Source organism: Diabrotica virgifera, chromosome 9 (genome assembly GCF_917563875.1).
Source record: "Diabrotica virgifera virgifera chromosome 9, PGI_DIABVI_V3a".
NCBI classification, from domain to species: Eukaryota; Metazoa; Arthropoda; class Insecta; order Coleoptera; family Chrysomelidae; genus Diabrotica; species Diabrotica virgifera.
In genome coordinates, this window is record NC_065451.1 from 14,539,414 (window position 1) to 14,566,862 (window position 27,449).

Below are 27,449 nucleotides of genomic sequence, written 5' to 3' on the forward strand. Positions count from 1 at the left end.
AAACGATAATGAACTATCATCTATTTCACTGAGTTTTATTTAGCATAGGCTAATGATCGACCTTCCGAGAAGAACGATAATGGTACGCGTCATTCACTTTGTTTATCTAAGCACATTGTTCCGAGTTTCGTACGCTTATTCTAATCACTTCTTAAAATTAAATATAACAATTTGTTGTATACAGGTTGTTCTAAATTTATATGCCCGAGGTTGAGAAAATTAAAAATATTTTATATTAAAGTGAATTTTGTTTATAATTATCAAATTTTAATTTTTATATCAAATAGAAATATAACAAATCCCCGCCTTGTATTCGATAAAATTTATCTGCATTTTTAAATAAATTTTCTCGAGGCAAAACCAACTCCCTGTATATTTCCTTACTTTAATCTACGTCTTATACCCCTTCTTCTTGTATTACTCTAATTAGTCCCACCTGTAGAGTAATTGTTTCCTTATTTTCAGTGTCCTCATCATGTGTTAGAGTGTCGGCTATTATGTTGTCTTTCCCTTTTTCCCATATTAATCTTCTGTCTTTTTCCTCAGATTTTTCACATACTTTTATCGTGTATTCTGTATCCTCGTTTTCATATGCCTCCTCTTCAAATGCCACTGTTTCGATCATATCTTTTTCGCTTTCATTTTTTTGCTTTATTTCTTCTTCTCCTGAGCTCGTCTCTTCTTTTGAGGAATCCCAGGTTTCCTTTGTTTCTGATACTCTCAAATTTTCTTCTTCTGGGCTCAACTCTTCTTTTGAGGAGCCACAGGTTTCATTTTCTTTTGTCTTTTTCTGACTTTTTCTCCCTTTTCTTCTTTGTCCTTGCTTCGTTGCCAAATTCATTTCCACTGTTTGTTCTTTACCTGATTCGTCCGTATTTTGTTTCTCCTGTTCCTTGTCCTGTTCTTCTTCTTTTTCTTCTGTTAGATTCATCGTATTATTTTTAAAATCTATCACTACATGATTTTCTGCCAATTCGTCAACTCCTACTATCATGTCATGTGACATGTTTGGCATTATTACACATTGTAGTGCATACATCTTCTTACCCAGTCGTACCATTACTCGTATGCCTTCATTTATAGTTGCCAATGTCCGTTTGTTTGCGCCCACTAAATTTACCCTAGGTATTTTGTAAATTAAATTTGTTAAGTTAACTTCTTCTATTAGTTTTCTGTTGACCAATGTTATTTCAGATCCAGTGTCTATCATAATTTTAATTGGTTTCTCGTTGATAAATCCATCCACAAATTTTAAATTAACTCCATTTTTCTTTTCGTTGTTTCTTGCCAATTTAATAAACTCCTTGGGGTTACAAAAGATTCCTGTTTGATTTTTGGTTTTTAGTGAGCGCCGTCGTGAAAAAACGCCGGTTGCTCATCGTTGTTTATATTTTCGTCATAATGTCTCTCTCCGTCATATCCATCTGTCTGGGTATTATTTACTTCTCTTCTATTTTCTCTTGGTCTGTCGGATCTGTTTCGGTTTTCTTGATATCCCTGTTCATTTTGTCTACCATTATTTCTGTTTTCTTGATTTGAGCGTGTGGTGTTTCTATTCTGGTATTCTCGATTTCTGTCCTCATTCCATTGCCTATTTCTTTGTTCATAATTTCCTCTTCCGTTGTCTCTATTTTCGTTTTCCCTTCTGGGATTAAAATCTCGTCTTGTATAGTCCCTCCTATTTTGATTTCTATCTCTGTAATCCTGTGTTTCTCGGGGCCTGTAATCTTCTCGCGACCTTCTTGATTTTGTTTCTCTTACACGTAATTCTCTTATTTGTAGGAATTGGCATAAACTATCTATGTCTTTGTAGTTTTGCAATGTGATATGGTCTTCCAGCGTTTCTTCGAAATGTCTTGCAATCAGTTCGACTAATTGTTCCGATGAGTAATTATATTGTAAATGTTTTGCGTTATAGTAAATTTGTAATGCATATGTCCTTTCTGATATACCCATCCTATCATTGTATTTCCCATTTTGCAATTCCTTGTTAATTTCCAATTGTTGGACTTTTCCCCAGAAATAATTCAAAAATTTTTGTTCAAATTGTTGCCAACTGTCAAATTCTTCTTCTTTGCAATCGAACCATAGGCTTGCTTCATATTTTAGATGGTTTCTGATAGTTTCTTTTGCTGTTTCGAAATTTCCGATGTGTTGTATTTTCTTTTTCAGGCTATTTATGAACGGCACTGGGTGTAATCTTCTTACATCCCCGCCAAACCTTATCTTCACGTCATCTGTGCTATGTATAACCATTTCTCTTCTTTCTCCGACATTTTGTTGCGTCCGGTTTTCGGTGACTTGTTTTTCTATTTCTGTGATTCTTTTTTCCACTTCTTCTCTGTCTACTTGAATAGCATTTTCCAACTTATTTTCCAAATTTTCTAGTTCCTTTTTCTGGCCATTCATTAACTCCTTTATTTTATCTTGAATTTTCATATCATACTTTTCTATGCGTTCCTCCATTTTCTTGTTGTTCTCTTCTATGGCTTGTTTTGTTTCCTTCTGATTTTCTTGCATTATTCTTTTTGTTTCATCCATTTTTTGATCCAATTTTTGTTGTGTTTCATCCATTTTTCGTTGTGTTTCTTCCTGATTTTTATCCATTGTCCTTTTTGCTTCATCCATTGCTTGTTTTGTTTCTCTTTGATTGTCATCCAGTTTTTGTGACTGGAGTTGCATCAGTTGTAATAGTTTATCTATTCCTGATAATTCTTGCTGTTCTGATGCCATGATTGTCGTGTCTAAAATATCTTCTTGGTCTGAATGTTCTTTTTGTTTTTTGTTGTCCTTGCTTTGGCTTCTTGTCACAGACATTTGTTTTCAAGAAGTATTATCCCCGCCAAATATGAAATTTTACTAGTATGTTACCAAGACGACTTTTTTTTACCCAAATATTATAAATTGTCAATAAATATATCAAATGTAAATATCGTAAAAATAAAATATTAAATCAGTTATGTAAAATTTGTACCTAAAGAGATCTAAAATTTTATGTTATCAAATGTAAGTATCTCACTTTTTACCACAGGCATATAAATTTTCAAATACCGGCTTTACTCTTTCTATCCTTCAAATTTGCCACTAGAAATACTTTACAATGCTTTCCACGTTGGACGACAGTTGATGTGATCTTGATTATTGATATGAGATAATATTCTTATATGTTACTTAATTTAATCAATGTATTAATACTAATCTAATTAATTAACCAGATCACATATCAATATGTTTTCAATCTCAGGGCGAATTATAAATTAATTACTTACTTCCGTGGCTTCTAAATATTTCTTAATGGTTCCTAATCGGGATAGAAAAGAAAAGAGTAAAAAAAATACACATATGGGTTACAATTATAATCAAAATATTTTTTATTTTATTTAAAAGGCAATCAATGCTTAATATTTGCTATTTCTTATTATTCTTAAACATAACATTTACAAATGGGAATCTTATTTCCTTTTGGTTTTCAATTGAAAGTTTTTATTAACATTTAACTATTAGGAGTTATTAGGAACAACTCTATTTAAGTTTGATGAAGCTTTTCTGATATTATTGATTATGTTATTCAATTTTTTATGTGGAATTTAATACGAAAAACCCATACATTCATGTCCAAACAAATGAGACTGACCTTTTCCTGGTGAACTGAAAATGTCCTCACACAAGACCCTTTCCTGCTATCCTTGGCTGCGATCAAACCTCGTCCTGGCTTCCAGTGATGTTCTCCTTTGAAAAACTAGCTCGAATAGCTCTCGTTCCTGCTTTTGTCGTGATGCTGTGTTCTACCTTTTTCGAAACTGCTATCAGCTACCGGGACACTCTGGGCTCAAGGAGGTTCTTTTACTCTCGACCTGGCCTACTTCTCGTTCCACGATAGATACTCCACACTCACGGAACTACACCGGCTTTCTCACTCCTCGAACACTACCGTCTACTACTCGACTTCACTTCTCGACAGCTCAAAACATTCTGCTCTCACTTTGTCATCCATTCCCCTACTTTCTAAATATCCCTTCCAGATTCACAAATCAATCTTCCACCACCAACTCTCATTCGTAATATTCCTCAAAACCAATTTTTAATCTTTCTAAATATGCTTAATGGATTTCAAAAGAAAATATTTAATTCCCATTCTAAAATACTTTCTAACTATTTACAAATTTTAATGACCTATTCTCTCTTTCAAATGAGTCTTATTTAGCATAGGCTAATGATCGAAACCTTCCGCGAAAAACGATAATGAACTATCATCTATTTCACTGAGTTTTATTTAGCATAGGCTAATGATCGACCTTCCGAGAAGAACGATAATGGTACGCGTCATTCACTTTGTTTATCTAAGCACATTGTTCCGAGTTTCGTACGCTTATTCTAATCACTTCTTAAAATTAAATATAACAATTTGTTGTATACAGGTTGTTCTAAATTTATATGCCCGAGGTTGAGAAAATTAAAAATATTTTATATTAAAGTGAATTTTGTTTATAATTATCAAATTTTAATTTTTATATCAAATATAAATATAACAATATATATATATATATATATATATATATATATATATATATATATATATATATATATATATATATATATATATATATATATATAGTTTGAGTTTAATTCTTGAACCTTGATATATTTTTTTACCAATGTTTCTTGGGTTTAGGTTTTAGGTTTTAATTGTGACGTCTATTTGTGTACTTGTTTCAAAACTAAATTTACGATTGCATGGTAAGTCGATTTTCTTTTAAATTGTATTGTAGCTTTCAATAAATGTTGTTTTAGTCAATCCTTGAAAAAGGCATGGATTTCCTGCCGAAACGTCGGATAATATATCAATAAATATGGTCATAACATCATAGACAAGCTTTTTTTATGAACCTAAACCCAAGAAACATTGGTAAAAATATATATATATATATATATATATATATATATATATATATATATATATATATATATATATATGTTCAAATCTCCGAATGTGCAAGATGTTGACGTCACATCTGATGATTCTGATGATGATCTGTAGTTTAAATTTTTAATATTTTACCTACAAAATTTTATGTTATTCTTATAAATATGCGGTAAATGGTTTTAAAGAACAATTTGGTTAAGCAATTTTTCAAAAATAATGTTAACACAATTGTTTTGAGATATAAATAATAATAGATAATAACTACATAAAATAATAACATACATGACTAAACTTCAAATATCATTTAAATCAATATCGGTAGTAACTAGGGACATGCAGCTTTGAAAATTTTGAGCAAAACATTTTTTGAACAAGCCATCCTTCAAGGAAAAATATTTGTAAAGCGTGGCCCAGGAAGAAGAAGAACATTCTGGTTAAAGAACTTCGGAACCTGCTTTAACACAACATCTGTGCAGCTTTTCCGCGCTGCTGCAAATAAAATAAAGATTGCCATGATGATCGAAAACATTCGTCACGGATAGGCACATAGAGAAGAAGAAGAAAACATTGAAAAAACATCGTTTTTCTTTATGTACACACAACTTATAATATTTGAAAAAAAAATTGGCCATAATATATCGACAATGATTTAATGCCAACTTATGTTGTCTCTTGCCCCACTGTGCGTCGTTGCGAATGTGATAGAGTTTCTGTATCTTCTTCCTATCATAATATAGTCTCTCTGGTTTCTTACGATTTTACCCTCGGTATCCTGAAGTACCAAGTTCCCTCTGTACAACCTCTGTATCCTCTGTATCCTGGCTGCGTAACTTTAGGCAATGGACAGGTTGAACGGTCGATGAATTGTTTTAGACCAGGGCACATCTGTAAAAATATTAGTACATTTGGATTTTGAGAGGTGACTCATATTTTTTTGCAAAAATTGCTTGAAAATAACTGATATAATAATAATTGAGTTATCCACCCACACAAATAGGTCCGGAACATTGTATAAATAATCAACAAGTAAAAAAGTTAAGGAAAAAATCGATTTTTTTCTTCGTTTTTTGATTACAACTTTAAAAGTATTAATTTCCGAGAAAAGTTGTACTGACATAAAAGTTGAGTAATTAAGTTTCCTATAATACAGGATTGGTTAAAAATTTTAAAAATTTTCACCCTTGTTGCAAAATAGCAATAATTGCGAAAAAAACATAAAAAAACAAGTATTTGCATTATACGTTTTCAACCATTTATGCTACACCTAGGACTTTCATACTTCACCCAAAAAAACATTATGGTATAATGAAACAATGTTGTAACTTTCATTAAGATCAGTTTAATAGATTTTACAAAATAAACTTTGCAATCCAGCTTTCGCAAAAAAAATTCAATTTTTTAAAAGGTCTCAGCACTGAAAATAAAGCAGACAGCAAGTTGAATATTTTTTTACATGTAGAAGAATACTGTACCTTCCATCTGCAATTTACAAAATTAAAATTGGTTAACTACCACGTCGCGACGTCAAGAATTTTTTTAAATAAACATTAATTTTTGGTGCTACGCGCAGGACAGCGGATAAGTTTGATCTGATTGGGCATTCCAATGACCTTTGATAATGATTGATAAATTTTAATTTTTATTAAATTTTGATATAAATAAATAAATTTGTTTATTGCAAAATAAAAACCCATACTCTGTCTTTTGAAATAACACTTTTTTTAGCAAAAACTTTCTTTGTTCATATATTTTAACTTAGAGAATAAAAGTTTATTATTTTTAAATACAAGCAATTGTTTAAACAATATTTCACAAACAATAATCAAATTAGTTTGATTTTTGTGGAATTAAAATATTAAAATACAACAAAATATAGAGCAAGAAAATAATATATTAGATAAAGATTGGAAGAAATTTTGGTGGAAATCAGCTATTTAAAAAAATTTCTGACGCCGTGGTAGATAACCGATCTTAATTTTGCAAGTTGCCAATGAAAGGTACAGTATTCTTCTATATGTAAAAAAAGTTCAACTTCAGCTTTATTTTTAGTCTGGATTTCAAAATTTATTTTGCAAAATCTATTTAACCGATCTTAATGAAATTTACAGCATTGTTTTATTATATCATAAAGTTTTTCTGGTTAAAATATGAAGGTCCTAAGTGTAGCATAAATGGTTGGAAAATGTAAAATGCGAATTTTTGTTTATTTATGGTTTTTTCGCAATTATTGCTATTTTGCAACAAGGGTGACAATGAGAAACCGTTTCATTTCATCAGCTTGATAATAAGATGATAGCCAACGCTTGAAAACAAGCACGGCACACAAAGAATAAAGAAGAAGATCCTGAGGTGACTTCCAGGTATGGGTATACCTAATCTTCTAGCTAAATAAAATCTTGTATAACGTATTTTTGATCAATATAACTAGATTGAAAACTAAATAAATATGGGATTATAATCCCCTGATAATTTTTTGAATTTTTTTTACAAAAATCTAATTGTTTTCGTCTGTAAAGGTTTTAAACAATTACACACGATTGTAAATGAAGTGTGAATGAATAATCCAATTGTTAGGTGATGATGACTAACCCAACTATATCAAACAATGCAATATTACATCACAAAATATTTACCAAAATAATATAGTATTGTCTATTAGATAAAAATTATATTGTTTAACAAAATTCTAATCACTTATATCTTTTATCAATCTCAAATTGACTCCAAGATATCGGGATACAATGGCATACTAAAGGCACTCTTTGTTTCAGTTTCTATATACTACAAGATGGTTCTCAAAGTCGAAACAGAACCTCCCGAGGAAACCAAACCCATTTTGGAATCCAACGCTTCAAGCGAATCAGACTACAGTGAAGCAAAGCTACAAGAAGCGTACAGACATCTTTCCCTGTAAGTATCTCTGTTTTATAAAAAGGTAATACATCAGACGTATAATATTTGTAGCTCCCACTTATTCCTTCATATTTCCAAAATGTAAATTTTACCTTGCTGATCAAAACTTTGGACCCTAATACAGAATCTAATGTCACCCATATACCATGCTGATTTCATAAAGATGTGAATTGTGAATTTTGGACAAGGTAGATGCTACTGAGATATTATGTTGGCGAAGAATGTTACGAATTCCGTGGACCGACCGCAGGACAAATAACTCAATTTTAAATGAGCTGAAAGTCAGCAAAAGACTCAACAGCAAAGTCCATCTCCAACAATTAAAATACTTTGGACATGTTATGAGAGTAGGCACAGAAAATATGGAAAGTCTTTAAAGACTCTAGGACTGAGGGAAGACAGGCCAGGACTGAAGGAAGAGAAAGATCATGCTGCGAAAAGTAATATTTTACTTACTAGTTATTTTTCTAAAAAGTTGTAGTTATTATATAAAAAGTTTCTATAACGTTGTTTTATATGTTCTGTCATTACAGTACATTGGTCACACCAATGGTTCTCATCAGTAAAAATAATTAATATTTGTACAATGATATAATAAATAAAGTAATAAAAGAAGTAACATTCAGATGGAATGTTTAAAATATTATGTCATCATCATCTTCAGTGGCATCCTAGCTTATAAGACAAAGCCTTCTTCAGAATAATCCGTCATTCGCCCCTGTCCCTGGCAACTTTTCTCTATGCTCTAACTCCGACAGAATCGTCCTCTAAGTTGTCTGGATACCTAAGTCGTCTCGGTCTTCCTCTGGCTCGTTGACCCATTGGCGGTCTTCGGTCAAAAACTTCCTCTCGTCTGATTGCTGTTACATTAATGAATTTTACGTCAGGTTTCCTAAAGTTTTGATACAGTTCAAAGTTGTAACGCCTGGCCACAAACCTTGCTCGTTTGTTCCTCCATATATTCTTTTTAAGATTTTTCTTAATCACTTTAAATTTTCTGGGTAGCTTTAAGGACCGTTGTCTTCTCAAGATATAGTAACACTTATTGGCAAGCACTAGTCTTCTTTTAATTTCTTTGCTGATGTTTAATCACCAGCGAGCATATATGAAGCTTGAAGCGTTTTAAATGTCTGCTCAGATGGGGTCACGGATAAAACTAACTACATTAATACTGGGGGGGGGTCGAAATGGTGCTAAAGTAGAAGGAGCAGACACTCAAACCTTCTTTTGCTAACGACAGCTCAGTGGTTGTTCGGTGGCGGCCCATGGAATTCTTAGGGAGATGAGAGGGTTTTAAGAAGACTAACTACCATTACCAAATAAGCAAAGAATACGTACACAGACTGGAGGACTTTCCTACTATTTAAAGAAATTTGGACGCCGTTTGAAAAATCCTTACATTTACTACTGGGTACTTACTGGACACATATCTTTACTTACGGGTACCAATTGGGGTGACATTCATGTGAGATTCCTCTTTTGGGTCTAATCGGGCAACTTTTAACTTCATTCTTGGCTTCTATGCCATTTACCTATTCACTAAAACTCAATTTCAGTTGTATTAGAAATCTGGTTAATAATTTTCCAAAAGGCTGCAGAAATAAAAATAAGTACATTGCTATAATGTTTATTTAAACCTCAAAATTTATTTTTCATTATTTAGAAAAAATATATTCTCAAAAAAATACAGATTTTACCGTTAGGAACGACAATAAAACAAATAAAACAAAAAAACTACAACTTCTATATGACTTTTACCAATATACAAAACTTTAAAGTTTATTGGGCAGTGTATTTTAAAATAACATTTGACCTACATATTTTAAAGTCATGCAGCTGTCAAATGTCACTACCATTCTATTTGATTTACATCGGTTATTAGGGCTTTATTTTTAAACAAATAATACTTAGGACAGCTAGAATAACAACACAGAAAATATTCAGATATTAAACGTTTTACAATTATTCACTTTAAAACCATATTGAAAGCATTCTCTATAAAAATATCAAAAAGATATTCCCAACTTCAAATTTTAATATTTACTTGGAATTTAATCACCTTTTAAAAACAAAATCGTACAGTACCTTTTTTATATAGAAACATCTCCTTGTCATATTACACAAAACAAAAACTTCCATCTTGTGTCAATCAACAGGGGGCGGGGCTTCTTATGACAAAAACAGGCTCCTTAGAAGATGGGAATAGGACAAAAGCTGGAAAACCAGACATCTCATCGAGAACTTCATATATTATTAAAACTGGACCATATTTGACTACACAGGGCTTCAAAAAAGGGACAGAAACTTCCACCACCTACCGGTAACAACTGCGTCACACAATACTGCGTATCTGATTTTTTACCTTAAAAATCCAAAATTATGGAATGAACTTCTTCAAGCATATTCTTCTATAGCGATACGCTTTAATTACTATTTTTGCTAATTTTAATTTTAATATTTTTTCTCAAAAACGAAACAACGTTAGTCATTCGAAATGCACATTCAAATACAAATGTTAAGAGACATGGCTTTACCCTGTCACATCTGTTTTTCGTCTGTGCGGTGCAACAAGCTGCACCCTCATTAATTAAGTACTTTATCAGACAATTATTGTGTCAACAACTCACTTAATGCATTCGAAATTGTTTTTCTTAAAACTGCAAAAGTAGACGCCAGACCTAGTGATTTATTTGCTCATCTGGTCAGGGAAAAAGGAACACAAACATTATTATCGTTTGTGGTTTTTTTTCTTCAGTCACTACACAGCATGTGAACGATTCACACACACACCGACTCGACCCTCTCCGAGAGACCTAAACGAAACACATTTTCGTTACAACAATAAAATTACCGTTCGTTTTATTATATTCATTTTTAATTAAATTCCGGCAACTCACCCATAGGAATACTTCTATCGACACAGAATCAATTGTACACCATTCAATCGACTTCACATAGCGACAACAGCCAATATATGACGGTAGGGTGTGGTTTCCTGTGAGTTCGACGGGAACCACCTGTGGACGGCTCAAAAATCCATTTCGAACTAATTTCTCCTTTCACATTCTTCTTGCGCGTCAAGCCGATGACTTTCCTCGGCTGAAGGTGTTGACCAATCGGCTGAGACAACCAAGGGATCTTTCAAAATCTACTCCAATAGTAGCATGGAATTCTTCGCGCTCAAAAGAAGAGAAAATATGCGTAGACTGTTTCAAGGACTGTCAACGAATTATTTAAGTAGTTAACAAATACTTACACAGATGAACATAAAATTTCATAAGGTTTCTAAATATTGCGTAAAAATTTGAAATATTTCCAACAGGGGCGGTTTAAGATATTTTATTGAATGATATTACCAACTCAAAATACAAGGAAAAATTATTTATTAGGCGGGTTTAAAACAAAACATTGTAGCGGATTTTTTACTGCTACAAGCTATCCACATATTCTAGTTCTAAACCGTCAATGATTATTCTTCAAGGTATCTGCTTGCTTGTCCTAGTTACCTAGTAAACACATATATGTATGTATATTTGAAGTTTTTCAATAGTTTGCTTATTGGTAGTTTTAGGATCACTTCTGATCAAACCTAAGTTGACCAGTCAATTCCTGCTTTACATCATTTAGCATATTGAAATGGCATAGTCTATGTAAGGCAGTCTCTTCTTCCATTTCTGCACCGTGGTTCAATCATCTTACCTAGTTTGTATAGGTGGTTTCTTAAACGGCAATATCCAGTCACCATTTCAGTGACCATTTTGATCTGTAGCTTAGTGAGGTTCATCAAATTGTTCGAGAGTTTTTTATCAATATTCTTGAATATTTTTTTGGCTCTGCATTTCTTTTGATGATTCCTTATCAGCCGTTTCTGAACCTCGTTTTTCGTAGCATTTTTAATGATGCCACAGATAGGTTCTGGAAGTTCAAAAGTTTCTCTTTTACGGCCATAACATATAGCGGCCCTTACACGATCAGTATTATTGACAGTATTTGCAAGTAACGACAGTATTATTGAGCGTTATGCGACAAATGAAACAGTGAAAAATACTGACGCGACATTGAAGAAATATCTAGATATACTGATATTCGCTATCAGCATTTTAATAGTGGAGGGGATACTGACAGTATTACTAATCATCAGTAATATTGATCATGTAAGGGCCGCATATCTGCTCGTTCATTCCCATGCACCCCTTCATGACCCGAAACCCATATTAAAGACACTTCATCGGCTTTTGCCAGGCTGTTGGAGATATCTTTACAGTTCCTCATCAGTTTTGAGTTAGTCAATAGGTTCTTTACTGCCAGATTCACGAGTAAGATTTATTATAGTTGCATGTTTGTCCAAAGATTCCTGATCAAGTACCACGGGCGGATTTAGATACATCCGTGAATTATATTCCCCCCCCCCCCAAGAAGTCCCCATTAATATTTTGCCCTTTTTGTTTTAGATGGTATAATTGTGTTATTATGATTGTGTAATCTTTTCAGTGAAGATTAGTTCTGATGTTGTTATATCTGAGTTCATCGTAACGATGGATCCCTAAGTAGAGCCCCAGTAGTAGCAATGACTTTATTTATTGTGTTATCCATTATTTGCTTTTAAGGGATGTATCGCCCTGCAGTTGTCGTTGCATGATGTTCTTCAGGACATTCTCTAGCTCTCTCTATCTACTAGTCCCAGAAGTAACAATGACCTTATTTTTTGTGTTATCCATTCTTTGCTTTTAAGGGATATATCGCCCTTTAGTTGTTGTCGAATGACATTCCTCAGGATCTTCTCTATCTCTCTCCATTTTCATGTAGCGTTAAGTAGTTATTCTTGTCGTTCGACTTTCTGGACTCCTTTGTACACTGATACCCTCCCACTAATTGTTGGGGGAAGGGGAGCATTCTTTTGTACAATACGTTGGACTGTGCTCTATATGCTGTATTGACTAGATTATTGATTGATTATATTATTGATGATTGATTTGGTTTGTAGTTGTCTTAAGTGTTTTAGAGCAATTCATTAATACATGAATATTTTTTAGGTCAATGAAAGCTGGCCCACTGTCGATAGACAAACCCATCATAGCCCTAAACCTCTTCTCGACTGCAGTCAAAGTACAGAACGTGCCATTAGCAAAGCAATGCATAGAAATCCTCAACAATCATCTCAACAACTCAAACGTCTTGCTCATCCTACGCCATATGACTAAATGCATCTCAGAATACAAAAACATAACTGTCGATCCCTTCGATTTAGAACCTTCAGCGCCACCTATCGTAGAAGAAGAATACGAAGGCAGCGGGGACTGGGTGCAAGATCTCGTCGATAACCTAAGGAACAACTGTCTTCTGGAGATCGATAAGAACGCGGACTTGGTCATGAAGCAAAAAGAAATTCTAAACCTTACCTACTGTGATATTTTAACTATAACCACCAGGGACTCATTGCAGGTCTCTAGTGAAATTCTGGTGTACAGCACAATCATGAAGTGGTGCATTGAGGAATGTAAGAGAAGGACTCTGGAAACCCATCCAATCAATTTAAAGGCTGTGCTCAGGCAACTCATATATGCTCCACGGTAAGGTTTATATTATTTAGAATTACAATCTAAACAAAGATAGCATCCATATTTTTCTTAGGGTAAGAACAGAACAAGTGGGTCGAGGTGAAGGTGTAGGTCGCGGTGGATGCTACTAGTTAGGTCGCGGTCAATGTCGACAGCACATAGCAAGGAGGTCACCTGCGCTGTCAGTCGAGCTAGAACCACTATCAAGTGAAGTAGTTTAATGAAATTTCTTCTTCTTCTTCTTCTTGACTGGCTTTACAACTCGGGGTGAGTCTTCGCCGCATCCACTATGGCCCTCCATCGTCTGCGATCTTGCGCTTCGATTTGCCATTGTTGTACCCCAATCCTAGATAGATCGGTTTCAACATCATCCTTCCATCTTTTTCTGGGACGGCCCACTGATCTTCTACCGTCTGGTCTCTCGAAGAACACTGTCTTTAGCACTCTGTCTTCCTCTGATCTTACTACATGACCTGCCCATCTTATCCGATTAGCTTTTTTATGTCTGACGATGTTTTCAGTACCATATAGAGTCACCAATTCAGCATTGCGGCGCCTTCTCCACTCTCCTGTCAACTCATCTATTTGAGGACCAAATATCATTCTGAGGACTTTCCTTTCAAATATCAGCAATTTATTTATTTCTCGCTGATGTAGAGTCCATGTTTCACTCCCATATGTAACAACTGGGCGAATAATTGACATGTACAGTCTTAATTTAGATTGTCTTTTCAGAAGCTTAGATCTTAATAATGATGATAGGGAGTATAATGCTCTATTTCCCGCAGCTATTCTTGCTGAGACCTCTTTTTCTATGTGATTGTCCTCTGTGATTACTGCTCCCAGATATTTAAACTCTTTCACTACTTCAAAGTTGTGGTCATTAATAGTTACGTTCTGCCTAACTCTTGGTCTTGGATTTTTGGTCACCAGCATATATTTCGTCTTCTCTTCATTTATTCGAAGGCCCAGGTTACCTGTTTCCTCCTCGAGCTGTGAAAACACCTCTCTTACGTCTCTTGTAGAATGAGCGACTGCATCTAGATCATCCACAAAGGCCAACAATAGTTTTGATCCTCGATTTGCGAATCCCCCTGTTAGTTCAGACGATATTTTACTTATTGCGTATTCTAAAGCCAAATTGAATAGCAGTGGTGATAAAGGGTCTCCTTGTCTAAGCCCTGATGTTATACTAAATGGCATCGATGTTCTGTTTCCTATCTTTACCTGTGCATATGAGTCTGCCACGCACATTTGAGTGAGCTGCACTAATTTTCTTGGTATTCCCATTTCTAGCATTGCTAGCCATAGTCTGCTTCTTTTTATCGAGTCATATGCTTGCTGGAAATCTACGAAGATTTGGTGTACATCTCGGTTGAATTCCCAGTTTTTTTCTACTATTTGTCGGATGGTAAATATTTGATCTATTGTTGACCTTCCACTTCGAAAGCCGCATTGGTAGTCGCCTAGAATATCTTCCGAATACGGAGTGAGTCTCTTTAGTAAGATAATTGATAGAATCTTATACGCTGTACTAATAAGCGATATGCCTCTGTAGTTTCGGAATTGCTCTTTATTTCCCTTCTTATATATGGGTATTATAACGCTTCCATTCCATTCTCTAGGCATTTTCTGCTGTTGCCATACTCTGAGAATAATGTCATACAATTTTTGATGTAAAACGTTTCCTCCTTTTTTTATCAATTCTCCATTTATACCATCATTTCCTGGTGCTTTGTGATCTTTAAGAGATGCTATTGCATTCTTTACTTCTTGGAGTGTTGGTGGTGGTATTACTGTGCTACTACTAGCACAGCGACGCCATACGCGAATACGAAGGAGGTTGTACCCTCTCCGTATCCACAGTTTATGACCCTGTCGTATGCCAGGTTCCATATCAATGTACCCAAGAGAGCCTCGTGGGGAATTCATGCTGTCACATCTATCATGCTTTTTTTCACTATAATCCTTCTCTCACACACATACTTCGCCACTAAATTCATCAGGTAACCCGGACATTCTATCTCTTTCATTGCCTTCATTACCTCATTTCACTGAGCGTAATAAATGTATTTCTAACATCTAACAACAGCAGGACAGGCCAGCGGTGTTCATCCCCTCTATTGTACATCAAATATTGTACATCGTACTTTTCCCTTTTTTTTTTTTTTTTTTTTTTTTTTTTTTCCTGGAAGCCGTCTGTTGTGAACCGGTTGTACTGCAGCCACTTGGCTTATTGTACATCTTCCATTGTTTATGAAACCCATTCCAGAATTCTGGAACCCTGTACCAGCTTGTACAGGTCTAGTGGGTGGGTGCCATATAATTTTGGAGTCATTTCGATGTCTCCGAAAAGTGTTTGCCGCCTCCGATCCAATGCCTCACAGTCATGCAAAATATGGTTGACTGTTTCAGGTTCTCTGTTACAGAGTCTGCAGCTCAAGTCTCCATGAAACAGCCCCATTGTATGCAGGTGACCCTTAACTGGCGCATGTCCAGTGAGGAAACCTGTTATGACTCTGAGCTGATTCCTGCTTGTTTTCAGCAGTAACTCAGCTCTACTAGCACATGTCCGTCCGATATACATCTTGCCATGTGTTTGACCGGGTACACTCTCCCAGTGTGAGTTGTGTTGGCTTCGGATCCAGGCTTTTTTTCGTTCGCGGACAGTGCTTTTTGGCACTCCCACGGCCGGCTCTGGACCCAGGTATTTTGTAGCTGATGCTCTCTTGGCAAGTGCATCAGCTCTTTCATTGCCGTATATGCCCCGATGACCTGGAACCCATACCAGTATAACACTGTTATGTTGTGCCAGTCTATCAAGTTCTTGTCGACATTCCCACACCAGCCTAGAGTTCACCTTAGGGCTTATAAGAGCCCCAATGGCTGCTTGGCTATCTGTGCATATGTTAACCCGCTGCAGTTCGAATGCCCTCAGGTTGTTTTCTCTTGCACACTGCAAGATTGCAAAAATCTCTGTCTGAAATACGGAGGTACCTAACCTAACTTTTCCCTTATCAAAAACCAAATTGCCTCGGGGATAAATCTCCTGATCTCTCAATCACTTGATCGATTCATCATCGCAGTATCCTTTCATACAGCTTACCGATGTACGAAAGGAGGCAGAGCTGCTAGTTCAATCGAAAATATATACCACAATAATGCAAAAGCTAGTATTGCTGTATATTCGTTGGTATTTCTTTAAAATTCAAAACTAACCATAGGGCTATTAGACCTGGATCCCGCGTACCAAAAAAAATTGATTAATAGCAAGCTGAAAATTTGTTAACAGCTTACCGGTGTCTAGTCGGAAAAACTTTGATATACGGGAACACTGGAACAGGGGAAGTTTTAATTGTGGAACAGTTTAAAAATTTGGAACGTCACTATTAATCAACTTTTTTTTGGTACACGGGACCCAGGTCTATATGGTTTTATATTTACAATTTAAATTTTTTTCGGATACAGGCTACAAAAGTTGGGTTTAAATTTAAAAAAAATTAATGTACAAACATGCATTAAGCTTTCTTAATAATTATCCTAACTGGCGCGTTTATTGGGTTTTATTTGTCTGTCTGCGGTTTAAATATCGTATCTGCCAATAAATTTCTATGTTTATTGAAATTTGTCAAAAAAAATTTTTTGACCTTGTTGGGAGAGGGGAAATTAACCCCTACGCCTCCCTCCTCCTCTCGTTGATCCGCCACTGAACAAATAAAGGCGTAGGCGGTCTCATTCAAAACTGAAAATAAACACGTTGCGTAATATTCAAACTTTTCAAACTGTTTGAAGATGTCTGAATTCAAGTCAAACCTAAAGATATCGAAATCAAGTCAAGTTTGTTGAGTAAAATCAAACTAGTTTGACTTTATGCATCTCTAGTCCAGAAGCCATACAGACTCAGCCATTCCTATGAGCTTCACTGCCCCAGGTGGTATTTGATACAAGCCGGGGGACTTGCGCGTCTTTAATGGTACCAATACCTCGACTAGTTAATCCATGGTAACAACTATGGCTCGTTCAGCTCCCTATACCTACTCCTCCACACTCCATGCCATCTGCTGGCCAGGAAGAGGACTCGTGTTTTCTCGAGCTTCTTGCCTATTTCCTACCTACCTTCTATACTATGCTAACAATTCTATGCTAACAATTCTTAATTTTGTAATTTTTGTTGCAATAATGCTCTTTTTATCTTTTATTAATTGTTGAGGGTCTGAGTCCACGTAAAAAATAAAAGAACACTTTTAGGTACCTATATTTATTTCTCATGTATATCATTGCCAACACTAATTTATTTTTTTCGCAGATACGGACTTATGACGAAAAAAGAATTTCTCTGCCGGACGATAGACGGTGTCAAAGGCCCTGACCGTAGCGGGATGCTAGACGAAGCGGAAACCGAAAGGATACTGGAATACATAAGAAAAAAAGGTAAAAACAAACCCTTGGATGAACTGCCGCACAAAGGAGGAACACCCAGAAAAGCCGGACACGAGAAACCTTGGAAGTTTCAATCTGCGAGTAGTAAAGATAGCAATTGCTCGACTAAGTCTAGTTGCGACAAGTTCATCATCAATTTCCTCACATGCTGGACTGCTGTATTCGACTGAACTCTTTTCTATCATTCACTAGTTTTGAGATGTTAGATTTACACTATTCGTAAGTAACATTATTGAGTGATGCTGACATTTATATTAAATGTTATATATTTTCTAATCATTTTGAACTCTTGGAAGGACTTTTTTACTTAATTTTTGTTAGACTCTCTTTTTAATTTATTTACAGACACACTTTACTAAAAAAATATATTTATAAATATTTAATTTCAATGAACTCGTCTTTTCTCGATGACTCTATGGCAGGGAAGAAGGGCTCGCGTTACACTATCTTTAAAAAATGATTGATCATACATTTTTTTAAATACTAATCATCTTTAATTTGGACTGTCTAAGCTGAAGATTACGTTTATTAAAAACAACAGTTTAACTCCATCGGAAAGATCAATTAAAAATTCCAATTGAAAATATTGAGGAATATACCGGGTGTCCCAATAAGAATGGCTTTCGGCCATATCTCAGGAACCGTTTATAGTACAGCTTTGAGAAAAAAATTATAACCAAATTTGCCTCGGGAAAAGCCTGGAAATGATTTTCATAATTGTGGGTCCACCGCTAGAGGGCGTAATTGAATATAAAAATTAAAAAATCTAAATTTTACAAAATTTCCTAATGAAGGGGCACTGGAAATTCGATCATCGTATTCTTCATAAAATTCTGTGCATATTTGATTGCACAAGTTTAAGTCTACCTTTGCTAATTAACGGTGGTGGTGAGTGGGACATTGTTATGAAAAAATTGCTGCAAGGCCGGTTCTGCTTAATCAAATTTTGCAATCTTGATCTTGTTGAAAACAGATCTTTTTCATCAATGTAAGAGTTATAATTTCGAACCAGCCTAATAAGTAATATGCCAGCTAGGAGGCGTTATTTAATTTTTTCAGAAAATATGAAGTTTTCTAGTTTTCTGTGGAAAATATGAGATACAATTATCCATTTTTATTCTTGTATTATAAAATTATATTAAATTAGCAATACAATAGCGAAAACCGCATGTCGATACCTTTTTTCTATCTCGAAATATTTTCAGAAACGTGTAAATTTTAAATATAACTGTTACTATCACCGGTAAACTAAGTTAAGGAAAAGTAGTGTGCTATGGAAAAACAAAGAAATATTTTCCAGATGTCAACATATATAAATATAAGTATTTAAAACAACAATAAGACAACACTAAAAAATATAACAAAGAAATAAAAACAACGATTTAGTAACGACCTAAATGTTCAAATTGTTGCCCATCATTTTCGATGCAATCATTTACTACACTACTAGTACACTACTCGAGAAAACATGATCCAGAGAATAAGAAACGTCATTCAAAGCATTTCGAGAGGAGAAATTGAGACTGCTGTTCCATCTACTCTTGAAAGAGTGAATGGTTGCATCGAAAATGATAGGCAACAATTTGAACATTTAGGTCGTCACTAAATAGTTGTTTTTTGTCTCTTTGTTATATTTTATAGTGTTGTTTGTCTTATTGTTGTTTCAATTAATAGGTCTTTTCAACGCTTCTCATTTGTTTCGAGCCTCTGTTTTGTGTCGTATAATCCGAGTATAATATTAATATACGAGATATGACCGAGGCTCGAAACAAATGAGAAGCGTTGAAAAGCCCGTTTATAAACATTGACATCTGGAAAATGTTTCTTTGTTTTTTCCATAGCACACTACTACTTTTCCTTAACTTCGTTTACCGGTAACAGTAACAGTTATGTTTTTAAATTTACACGTTTCTGAAGATATCTCGAAATAGAAATAATTACACTTTTATAAAAAAGAACTTTTTTATAATAAAACCTTTTTATTATTTACAGGAAAGAATATAAAATTATTTAACGATAAACGATTTAACGATAAAATGCTTAAAATTCCAAAAATTAAACTCTAATAAAAATAGTTATTTTATGAAACAGTTCGTTAAGTATGCTTTTTGCGAACGCACGCGATATTTAGAGTACGAGCGACAACGGAGTGAGTGCTATAAATCGCGTAAGTTCGCAAAAAGTACTTCACGTACAGTTTCATACAATATTTTATCTACGATAAACAAATATAAAAACTGTAATTCTTCGTCACTGGAATTCATTTCTATTCTACAATTTTTAGAACTTTGACATTTAAAAATTCTAACTACTTTCAAACCACAAAACTGTCAAAACTTTTGTTGTAATTCATTGGTCATACTGTCATCACCATGACAACGCGAAAGATAAGGATTGCGACCACGACAACGCGAAAGTTAAAAACAGTGCGAAAAAGTAAATCCCATTTAAAATACATTGTTACTTCACGCACACTTTAAATCCTTCACGCACTGCTATCTACAATATAATGACAGTTTTCACAAACTAAAAACTTATACATAATATGACATAGAGTAGAAAAAGTACTTTTTATAATATCACGGTTTTGTTATTGTACATGTACATATTTATGTAGGGCACAACATATTTGAAAAGAATAATTAACATATAAAAGATAAATGTTTAGTAGATGTATTAACTGTTATTTATAATTATGATTCCAAAAATTACACTAGTATAAAATAGTATTTTTTAAAATACCAAATACCACTGTTGTTTAAAACGGTATATATAATTTTAAGTATATAAAGTTTTAATTATTTATTAAAACAAGTAAAAAAAGATACGCAACAGCCGGGTTCCAACTGGGGACCTCTCGATCTGCAGTCTAATGCCACTTAGGCACCATCAATTTGTAGATATCGATTTATTAACGTACTTTAAAATATCATTGCAGTAGTCACATTTTTAAAATAGTTCGAAATTAAAAAAAAATATTTATCCATACAGCATGATTGGTCAGTAAAACTTTGTAGATCCATTATAAGTAATAGATAGTAATAAAAGTTAATAACAAAAATTGTAGCCAACTTTGATTACATATTGATAATCAATATTCGTAAATTGTAAGTTTTAGACAATTATTCAGTCATGGCTTACTTAAAATTTGGAAAGATTTAGACCCGTAATTATTAATAATTTTGCTGTGAAAAATGAAAATATCTCGAAAACTAATAAATTTACACATAGGGAATGTTATACAAAAATTATAGTATGGTAACGGTACTTTTCGATAATGATATAAAATACAGGGTATTCTATTTAAAATTACTGAGAAAATAATGTACTTGCGTTTTCTCTCACCCTGTATTCAATATAAACAAAATTAGCAAAACAAACATTGACGAAAATTTTGACAATAAATAAAAAAATATGACGTCAATAAACCATTGACCTTGTGCTTGCTTTTATTTATACAGGTAGTTAAACTTGTTACGATTTTCATATAAAATTGGTTATAACTTTATAAATACCCCGTATAACATACCAAACCTTTATATTTTTGTAATCGAAAAGTTATGAGGATTTCGAATATAAAATAAAATACAGGGTGTTCTATTTAAAAAAAAACATAAGTTTGGTCTGCCAGTATTTTATCGAACACCCTGTAACATTCTAGCTAATTTTGTAATGTGAAGCTCAAAGTTCGCTACAATTTTTGTTATTAAGTATTATCGCTATCTATTACTATAACGGATCTACGGAGCTTCACCCCACTAATAATTAATCACCCTGTATAATAGCAGTTAAATATTGCATTTTTAGCTAGTTCTAAGCTGTCCTGAAAATTTCAGGTGTCTAGGTAGCCTAGAACTATTTTTAAAATGGATTACAAAATTTGCGGAGTCCGTGACGCCAACCAAAGTATATAAAAAGATTTTAAAAAGGTATCGACATGCGGTTTTCGCTATTCTATTGCTAATTTAATCTAATTTTATAATACAGGATTAAAAATGCATAGTTATATTTAATATTTTCCAAAGAAAACTAGATTTCGGAAAAAAATTAAATTACGCCTCCTAGCTGGCATATTACTTATTAGGCTGGTTCGAAATTATAACTCTTACATTGATAAAAAAGATCTGTATTCAATAAGACCAAGTCTGCAAAATTCGATTTAGCAGAACCGGGTTTGCAGCTATTTTTTCATAACAAGGTTCCCACTCACCCCCACCTCTTATTTGCAAAGGTAGACTTAAACTTGTGACATCAAATATGCGCAGAACTTTTTGAAGAATACGATGATCGGATTTCCAGTGCCCCTTCATTAGCAAAATTTTGTAAAATTTAGATTTTTTAATTTTTGATATTCAATTACGCCCTCTAGCGGTGGACCCACAATTATGAAAATAATTTTTTCAGGCTTTTCCCGATACAACTTTTGTTATAAAATGTTTTTCTCAAAGCTGTACTATAAACGGTTCTTGAGATATGGCCGAGAGCCATTCTTATTGGGACACCCGGTACATAATAATAACAAAATACTTCTACTTTTCCTTTTTATAATAGGTTTTTTGACCGAAAAATATTGACTGTTTCAATGAAAAAAAAATCCTACAAATTGTAACATGAACATTAAAATTTTTAATACCGGGGAAACAAAATGCTTGATTGTTTATTATTTTTCTTTTAGTCGATGTTTTTATTTCTTAAAGTAAACTTCGTAATTTAAAGAGCTTAATAACAATTAATATAACAGTCAGTGCTCATTCTAACCTCCAACTCTTTTTATACTCAAAAATCTTCACGTTAACTTTTTGACACTGTTAAAAATATTTCCAAGAACACAAATTTTCGCTAATAACAATAAAGGTTTCAATTTTCACAGTCGAATATTTTATATCGTATTTTTTTGTGCAACTTTATACCGAATTAGAAACCGAGTAGTAGTTGAGATGTAAAAGATATTTGCTTATTCTTAGTTAAAAAATAGTTGAAAAAAAAGGACTTTTGGGTTTGTTGCTAAATACAAATTAGGGTAAGAAATATTGTTTTCAATTTTTTTTATCGATTTATTAGGCAGTTTTTGAATCCTTGCACACTAAAAATGCCGTAATGATTACTATACAAGGTATTTTATGTGAAGACGTACATAGAGTAGAAATGCACAAATATTATACATTTTTATAAACAAGTACATGGTGATTTGCCGTATTGAACTCAGTATAATTTCTTGTAACGTTTATATCTTAAATTATTGCCTATATAACACATTTTTAAAGAAAAATTCCAATAAAGTAAGTATAAAACTAGAAGAAACTTCTTCAACAACTAGGGGAGCTCCTCTTCCAACTCAAAAGTGTTATCTTTTTAGTCTTCAAACAGTTTTTCTAGGTATTTTATTTACGTTATTATCTTAATCAGTTTTTTTACTGAGATTAAGTTTCCATTAGAATCAGTTAGCTTTTTCTTTCTGCCTAAGCCTTAGTCCACCTGTGAGTTCTTTAACTTTCTTGTGCACATTATAACCATCATGTGGAGTTACAATGTGGAGTTGGAGTCTACTAACTGTCTCAGTTGCTTTGCATTTTTCTATTCCTTCATTTCCTTTCACTTCTCTGATTTTCCTTATTGATATATTTGTCGCTTTATATCTGTCCGGCTCATATTTGGCTTTTCCTTTTTCGTCCATTAACTTCAGAATCAAATCTGTCATCCATGATATTTCTGAATAACTGTTCTGCCTTTAGATGTTTGTCCTTTGCATTTTGAACTATTTCTGTAATAGGTACGATATTTTATCCTTTATCTGTTTTATCCTTGATGGCAATTACTTGCTCGTTTGGCTTGTATCGTTATTTTCATAATAAGGTCGTTCAGCATACGTATATCGTATGCTGTAATTTCCTTTTCTGTATTTTTTTAGTTGTTTTAATCGAAATATTGCCACAAGTGAAACTTGGTCTGTCTCCATGTCTGTTCCCTGATAAGTCATAACAAATGTGAAGTTGTTTCTGAATCTGAGAGAGACCGAATCCCAAACGAAAAAATACGCCTTAGAAAAAACAACAGACGTTGGGAACGTCGTCAGATTGTCAGACAACCGATAGACAAAACGTATTGTCCAGTGAAGGCCACGAGAAGAAGCACTACGGAGCAGAGGACGCCCACCAACCAGATAAGCCGATGATCAGAAGCATGTTATCGGTAACTGGATGCAAGCCGCACAAAACAGAGACAGATGAAAAGAGCTGAGGGAGACCTATGTCCAGCAGTGGACGCGTACGGGTTGATGATGAATTCTTGAGGGCACCTCCGGCTGTACAGCTTTCGAGATGGTAATTGGAAGAATGTGTTAGTGACATCTAGCTCTGAGTCTTCTGCGAATTTTTTGAGAAGGTCTCCTCTCTTGTTTCCAACTCCAACCAACGTACTTCTACGTACTGTGTCTTACCTCCAGCTCCAAACATGGCATCAAATATCCCATAATGATCCCATTCCTGTCAATGTACGATTAGTTGATTGAATACTTGCCCAGAGTACATCCGATTGCACTGGTCTATATGACTCTGCTATGTGACTAAAGCCCAAGGCTCTAAATTAACAGAAACAAACAAAAGTTTATTTTAACAAGTAATATAAAAATTCTTGTATTTTTTCGAATAGTATATCATTGTGTATCTTGTTTATAATATTATGTATTATACTTATTTAAAACAATTTTTCATCTTTCTTTATCTACCCCTAACACATTTGTATTTCACATACAAACACCAACATCACATTTTAGTAGCCCCTAATTCATATTATTTAGTTATTAGAACATTTTAATTTCGTAATAGTAATAGTAATTTCGTAATAGTAATAATTTTAATTTCATCTATGAAACAAAGAAGCAAGTAAATCTATATCATGTAGCACTAATATACGTAACGCAGCAATATATCTGTATTGATGCATAAAATTCACGCTTTTAAGTTTTCAATAACATTGTCTGATAATAATATAAAATAAGAATTATGTATAGCTTTGTAAGTTTCCCAATTGAATCAGTTTACATAACTTTTAAGAAGCTAAGTAGAAATATGGAGACGTGCAAGAAGTGCTTCAAATCTTGAATAATTTGGAAGTTAGTCAACCCTTATTATTAACTCTTAGTTCTGACTCTATCTCACTCATATATAAATACAGACATTCTTGAACACTGCAAACGGAAAACCCTCTCTATCGTTTTGACTCTCGAGGAGAACACACGTTTCTCTACTCTCTCAATAAACCACTAGCTGACATGTGAAAATACCGCAAAACTCTCTCTGCGGTCTTCTCTCTGAGTGAATAGACGCTTTTTTCGCTCTCTCTTACCTATGTGTTCCCGTAAAGAACACAAGTCCTCTCTCAATGATAACGACCAATCGTGTGATACACACGCAAACTTTAAGTACGCGGGTTTAAGAACTAACACAGACGGGGCGGCTTAGATCGACTTAACCCTCGCTGAGATGTCGAAAGCGACGCATCCCATTACTATACTTTGATGCAGTGACACACACCAGGCGCTCTTAAAATTTTCGTTGCAGCGGCGTTCGTGCGACCCATCCTAGAAACCATATGTCGCCCAAGCGGTTTTACGACTTCGACGGCATATCATATATGCGTGTATCGTGGTACAACACAGACGTCTGAGCTGTTTTCTAGCGAATTTTGTTGTGAGTGTTGCCAAATCTTGCTTAATGATGGAAATTACAGACTCGAACTATATTTTTATTTGAATTTTTTACTCCCATATCAAATTATTTTTATATGGGACTCATTGTATTTTTAATTTTTATCTTATAGCTTAAAGGGCAACTTAATTAGATACATTTCTATCTGCAGAAAAAGTAATCTACAATAAATTATTTTTCAAACTCTTTGAAACTAATTTCACAAACAGTCAAACAGAATTCTCAAATCTGTAACCATTGACCAGTTTGACTTTGAGTTATTTGTCAGAAGGATTGACTTTAATAAAAATAAAATTATTGACTCCATAAAAATAAAGATAAAAATCAGTTATCTTACCTTATTTATTATTTTATTTATTATGCTCTACAGGCCTTGTATTTACAATTTTACATAATACAGTTTACATTAATAACTTATAAATATAATTTTATTTAATGTCTATTATGTAAATATTGCTGAACTATGGTTCTCCACTATATCTTATTTTTCGCCTTCTCTTTCCAGTGTATAATTTCCATCGATACTATATTATATTCCTGAAACATTCTTGCAGTCTTTTTCTTGGTATACCGCGTCTCCTAGTCCCAATTGGTCTTCGTAGTAGTACCATCTTTGGAATTCTTTCCCTATCCATCCCCTCGACATGACCTGCCCACCTGATTCTTTATGACTTTGTGTATCTTGTTATACTTCCTTGTAAAGCATCCTTAATTCTTGATTGGTGCTTCTATGTCAGCCGTCTTCTGTATCTGTATTCTTTCCCCTGAAAATAGCTCTCATTACGTTCCGTTCTCAACTCTCTATCATTTCTTCTTCTGTTTTATTTAGCGCCCATGCCTCACATCCGTAGGTGACTGTTGCTCTTATTACGGTTTTGTATATTCTGGTTTTCGTCTTTCTCGATACGTACTTTGACTTTATTTTGAATAATTTTTTTGTTAATATTAATTTGTAACATCACTATTTCCCAATTAATAGGGTATAATAAAGGGGAATTAATTTAACACATGTATTTGCTCAATGGCGTACCATAGAATGGACAGCCTCTTAGCATTGTAAATAGTTTTTCTTAGGTGATATGCTTTCCCTCATAACGGTGTTAGTTCTTGAACATGGCTCTTTAATACTAACTACTAACTCCTGAAAAGATTTTTTCGACATTCTTGTAAAATTAAAAAACTTCTCTGGGCCTTTATTATATTAATTTCGTTATATAATGTGTAAACAATTCCTTATACTTTCGTTCGTTTATGATAGAATGTATCCAATATCTGCGTTTCTTTTTTTCTTTAATCTAAGGTAAAGTAAACTTGCATTTATTACAAAAGACAAATCGTCATAACTTTCAGACATCGTATCGTACAGCAGCCAACACACGACTAAATTTGGCAACAACGAAATACAAATACTTTAAATTGTAGCATAGCTGCCGCTGTTACACCGCGCCAAGTGTCTTAAGCTGCCTCGACGTCGACTGGACGCGCGCCGCCTGGTGTGTCCTTGCTCGCGGACTTACTCGGCTCGCCGTCGGTGATACACGGCAGACTTACTCATAACTCATTGCGATGTCGTGGAGAGAAGATGCTTTGTGCTATTTAGGAATTTTATCGTATTATATATTTTTAATACTAATAAAAAAAAGACGAAATCGAAAAGTGTGGGTAACAAACAAAATATCATAGATAAGAGGGCAATATTTTCATCAGGAGGATAAAACAGCCTATAAATAATTAGGTTTACTCAAAAACAAATAATCAAAAAAGCTTAAAATAGTGTTTTACGGTTTTCTCAAAACTTATAAAATGTAACTTGTCTCCTTTCAACAATAAACGATTGAATTATTTCTAGGCAATTTGCTTACTTAGTGAAAATATAAGTGTAACTTTAAACGCAATAACATGATGGCT

At 33.9% G+C, this 27,449-nt stretch overlaps 1 protein-coding gene across 3 annotated transcripts in view; it reads left to right on the top strand.

Moving 5' to 3' along the window:
• LOC114330675 (uncharacterized) overlaps positions 1-27,449 on the top strand; it is a 140,314-nt gene that overhangs the window by 97,802 nt on the left and 15,063 nt on the right. For all 3 annotated transcript variants that reach the window (XM_028280085.2, XM_050661678.1, XM_028280084.2), the window contains exons 2-4: positions 7,696-7,834; positions 12,871-13,407; positions 17,702-18,054. In XM_028280085.2, the coding sequence (XP_028135886.1) occupies positions 7,713-7,834; positions 12,871-13,407; positions 17,702-18,005 (963 nt within the window). In that variant the 5' untranslated portion in view covers positions 7,696-7,712 and the 3' untranslated portion in view covers positions 18,006-18,054. The remainder of the gene's footprint in view (positions 1-7,695; positions 7,835-12,870; positions 13,408-17,701; positions 18,055-27,449) is intronic.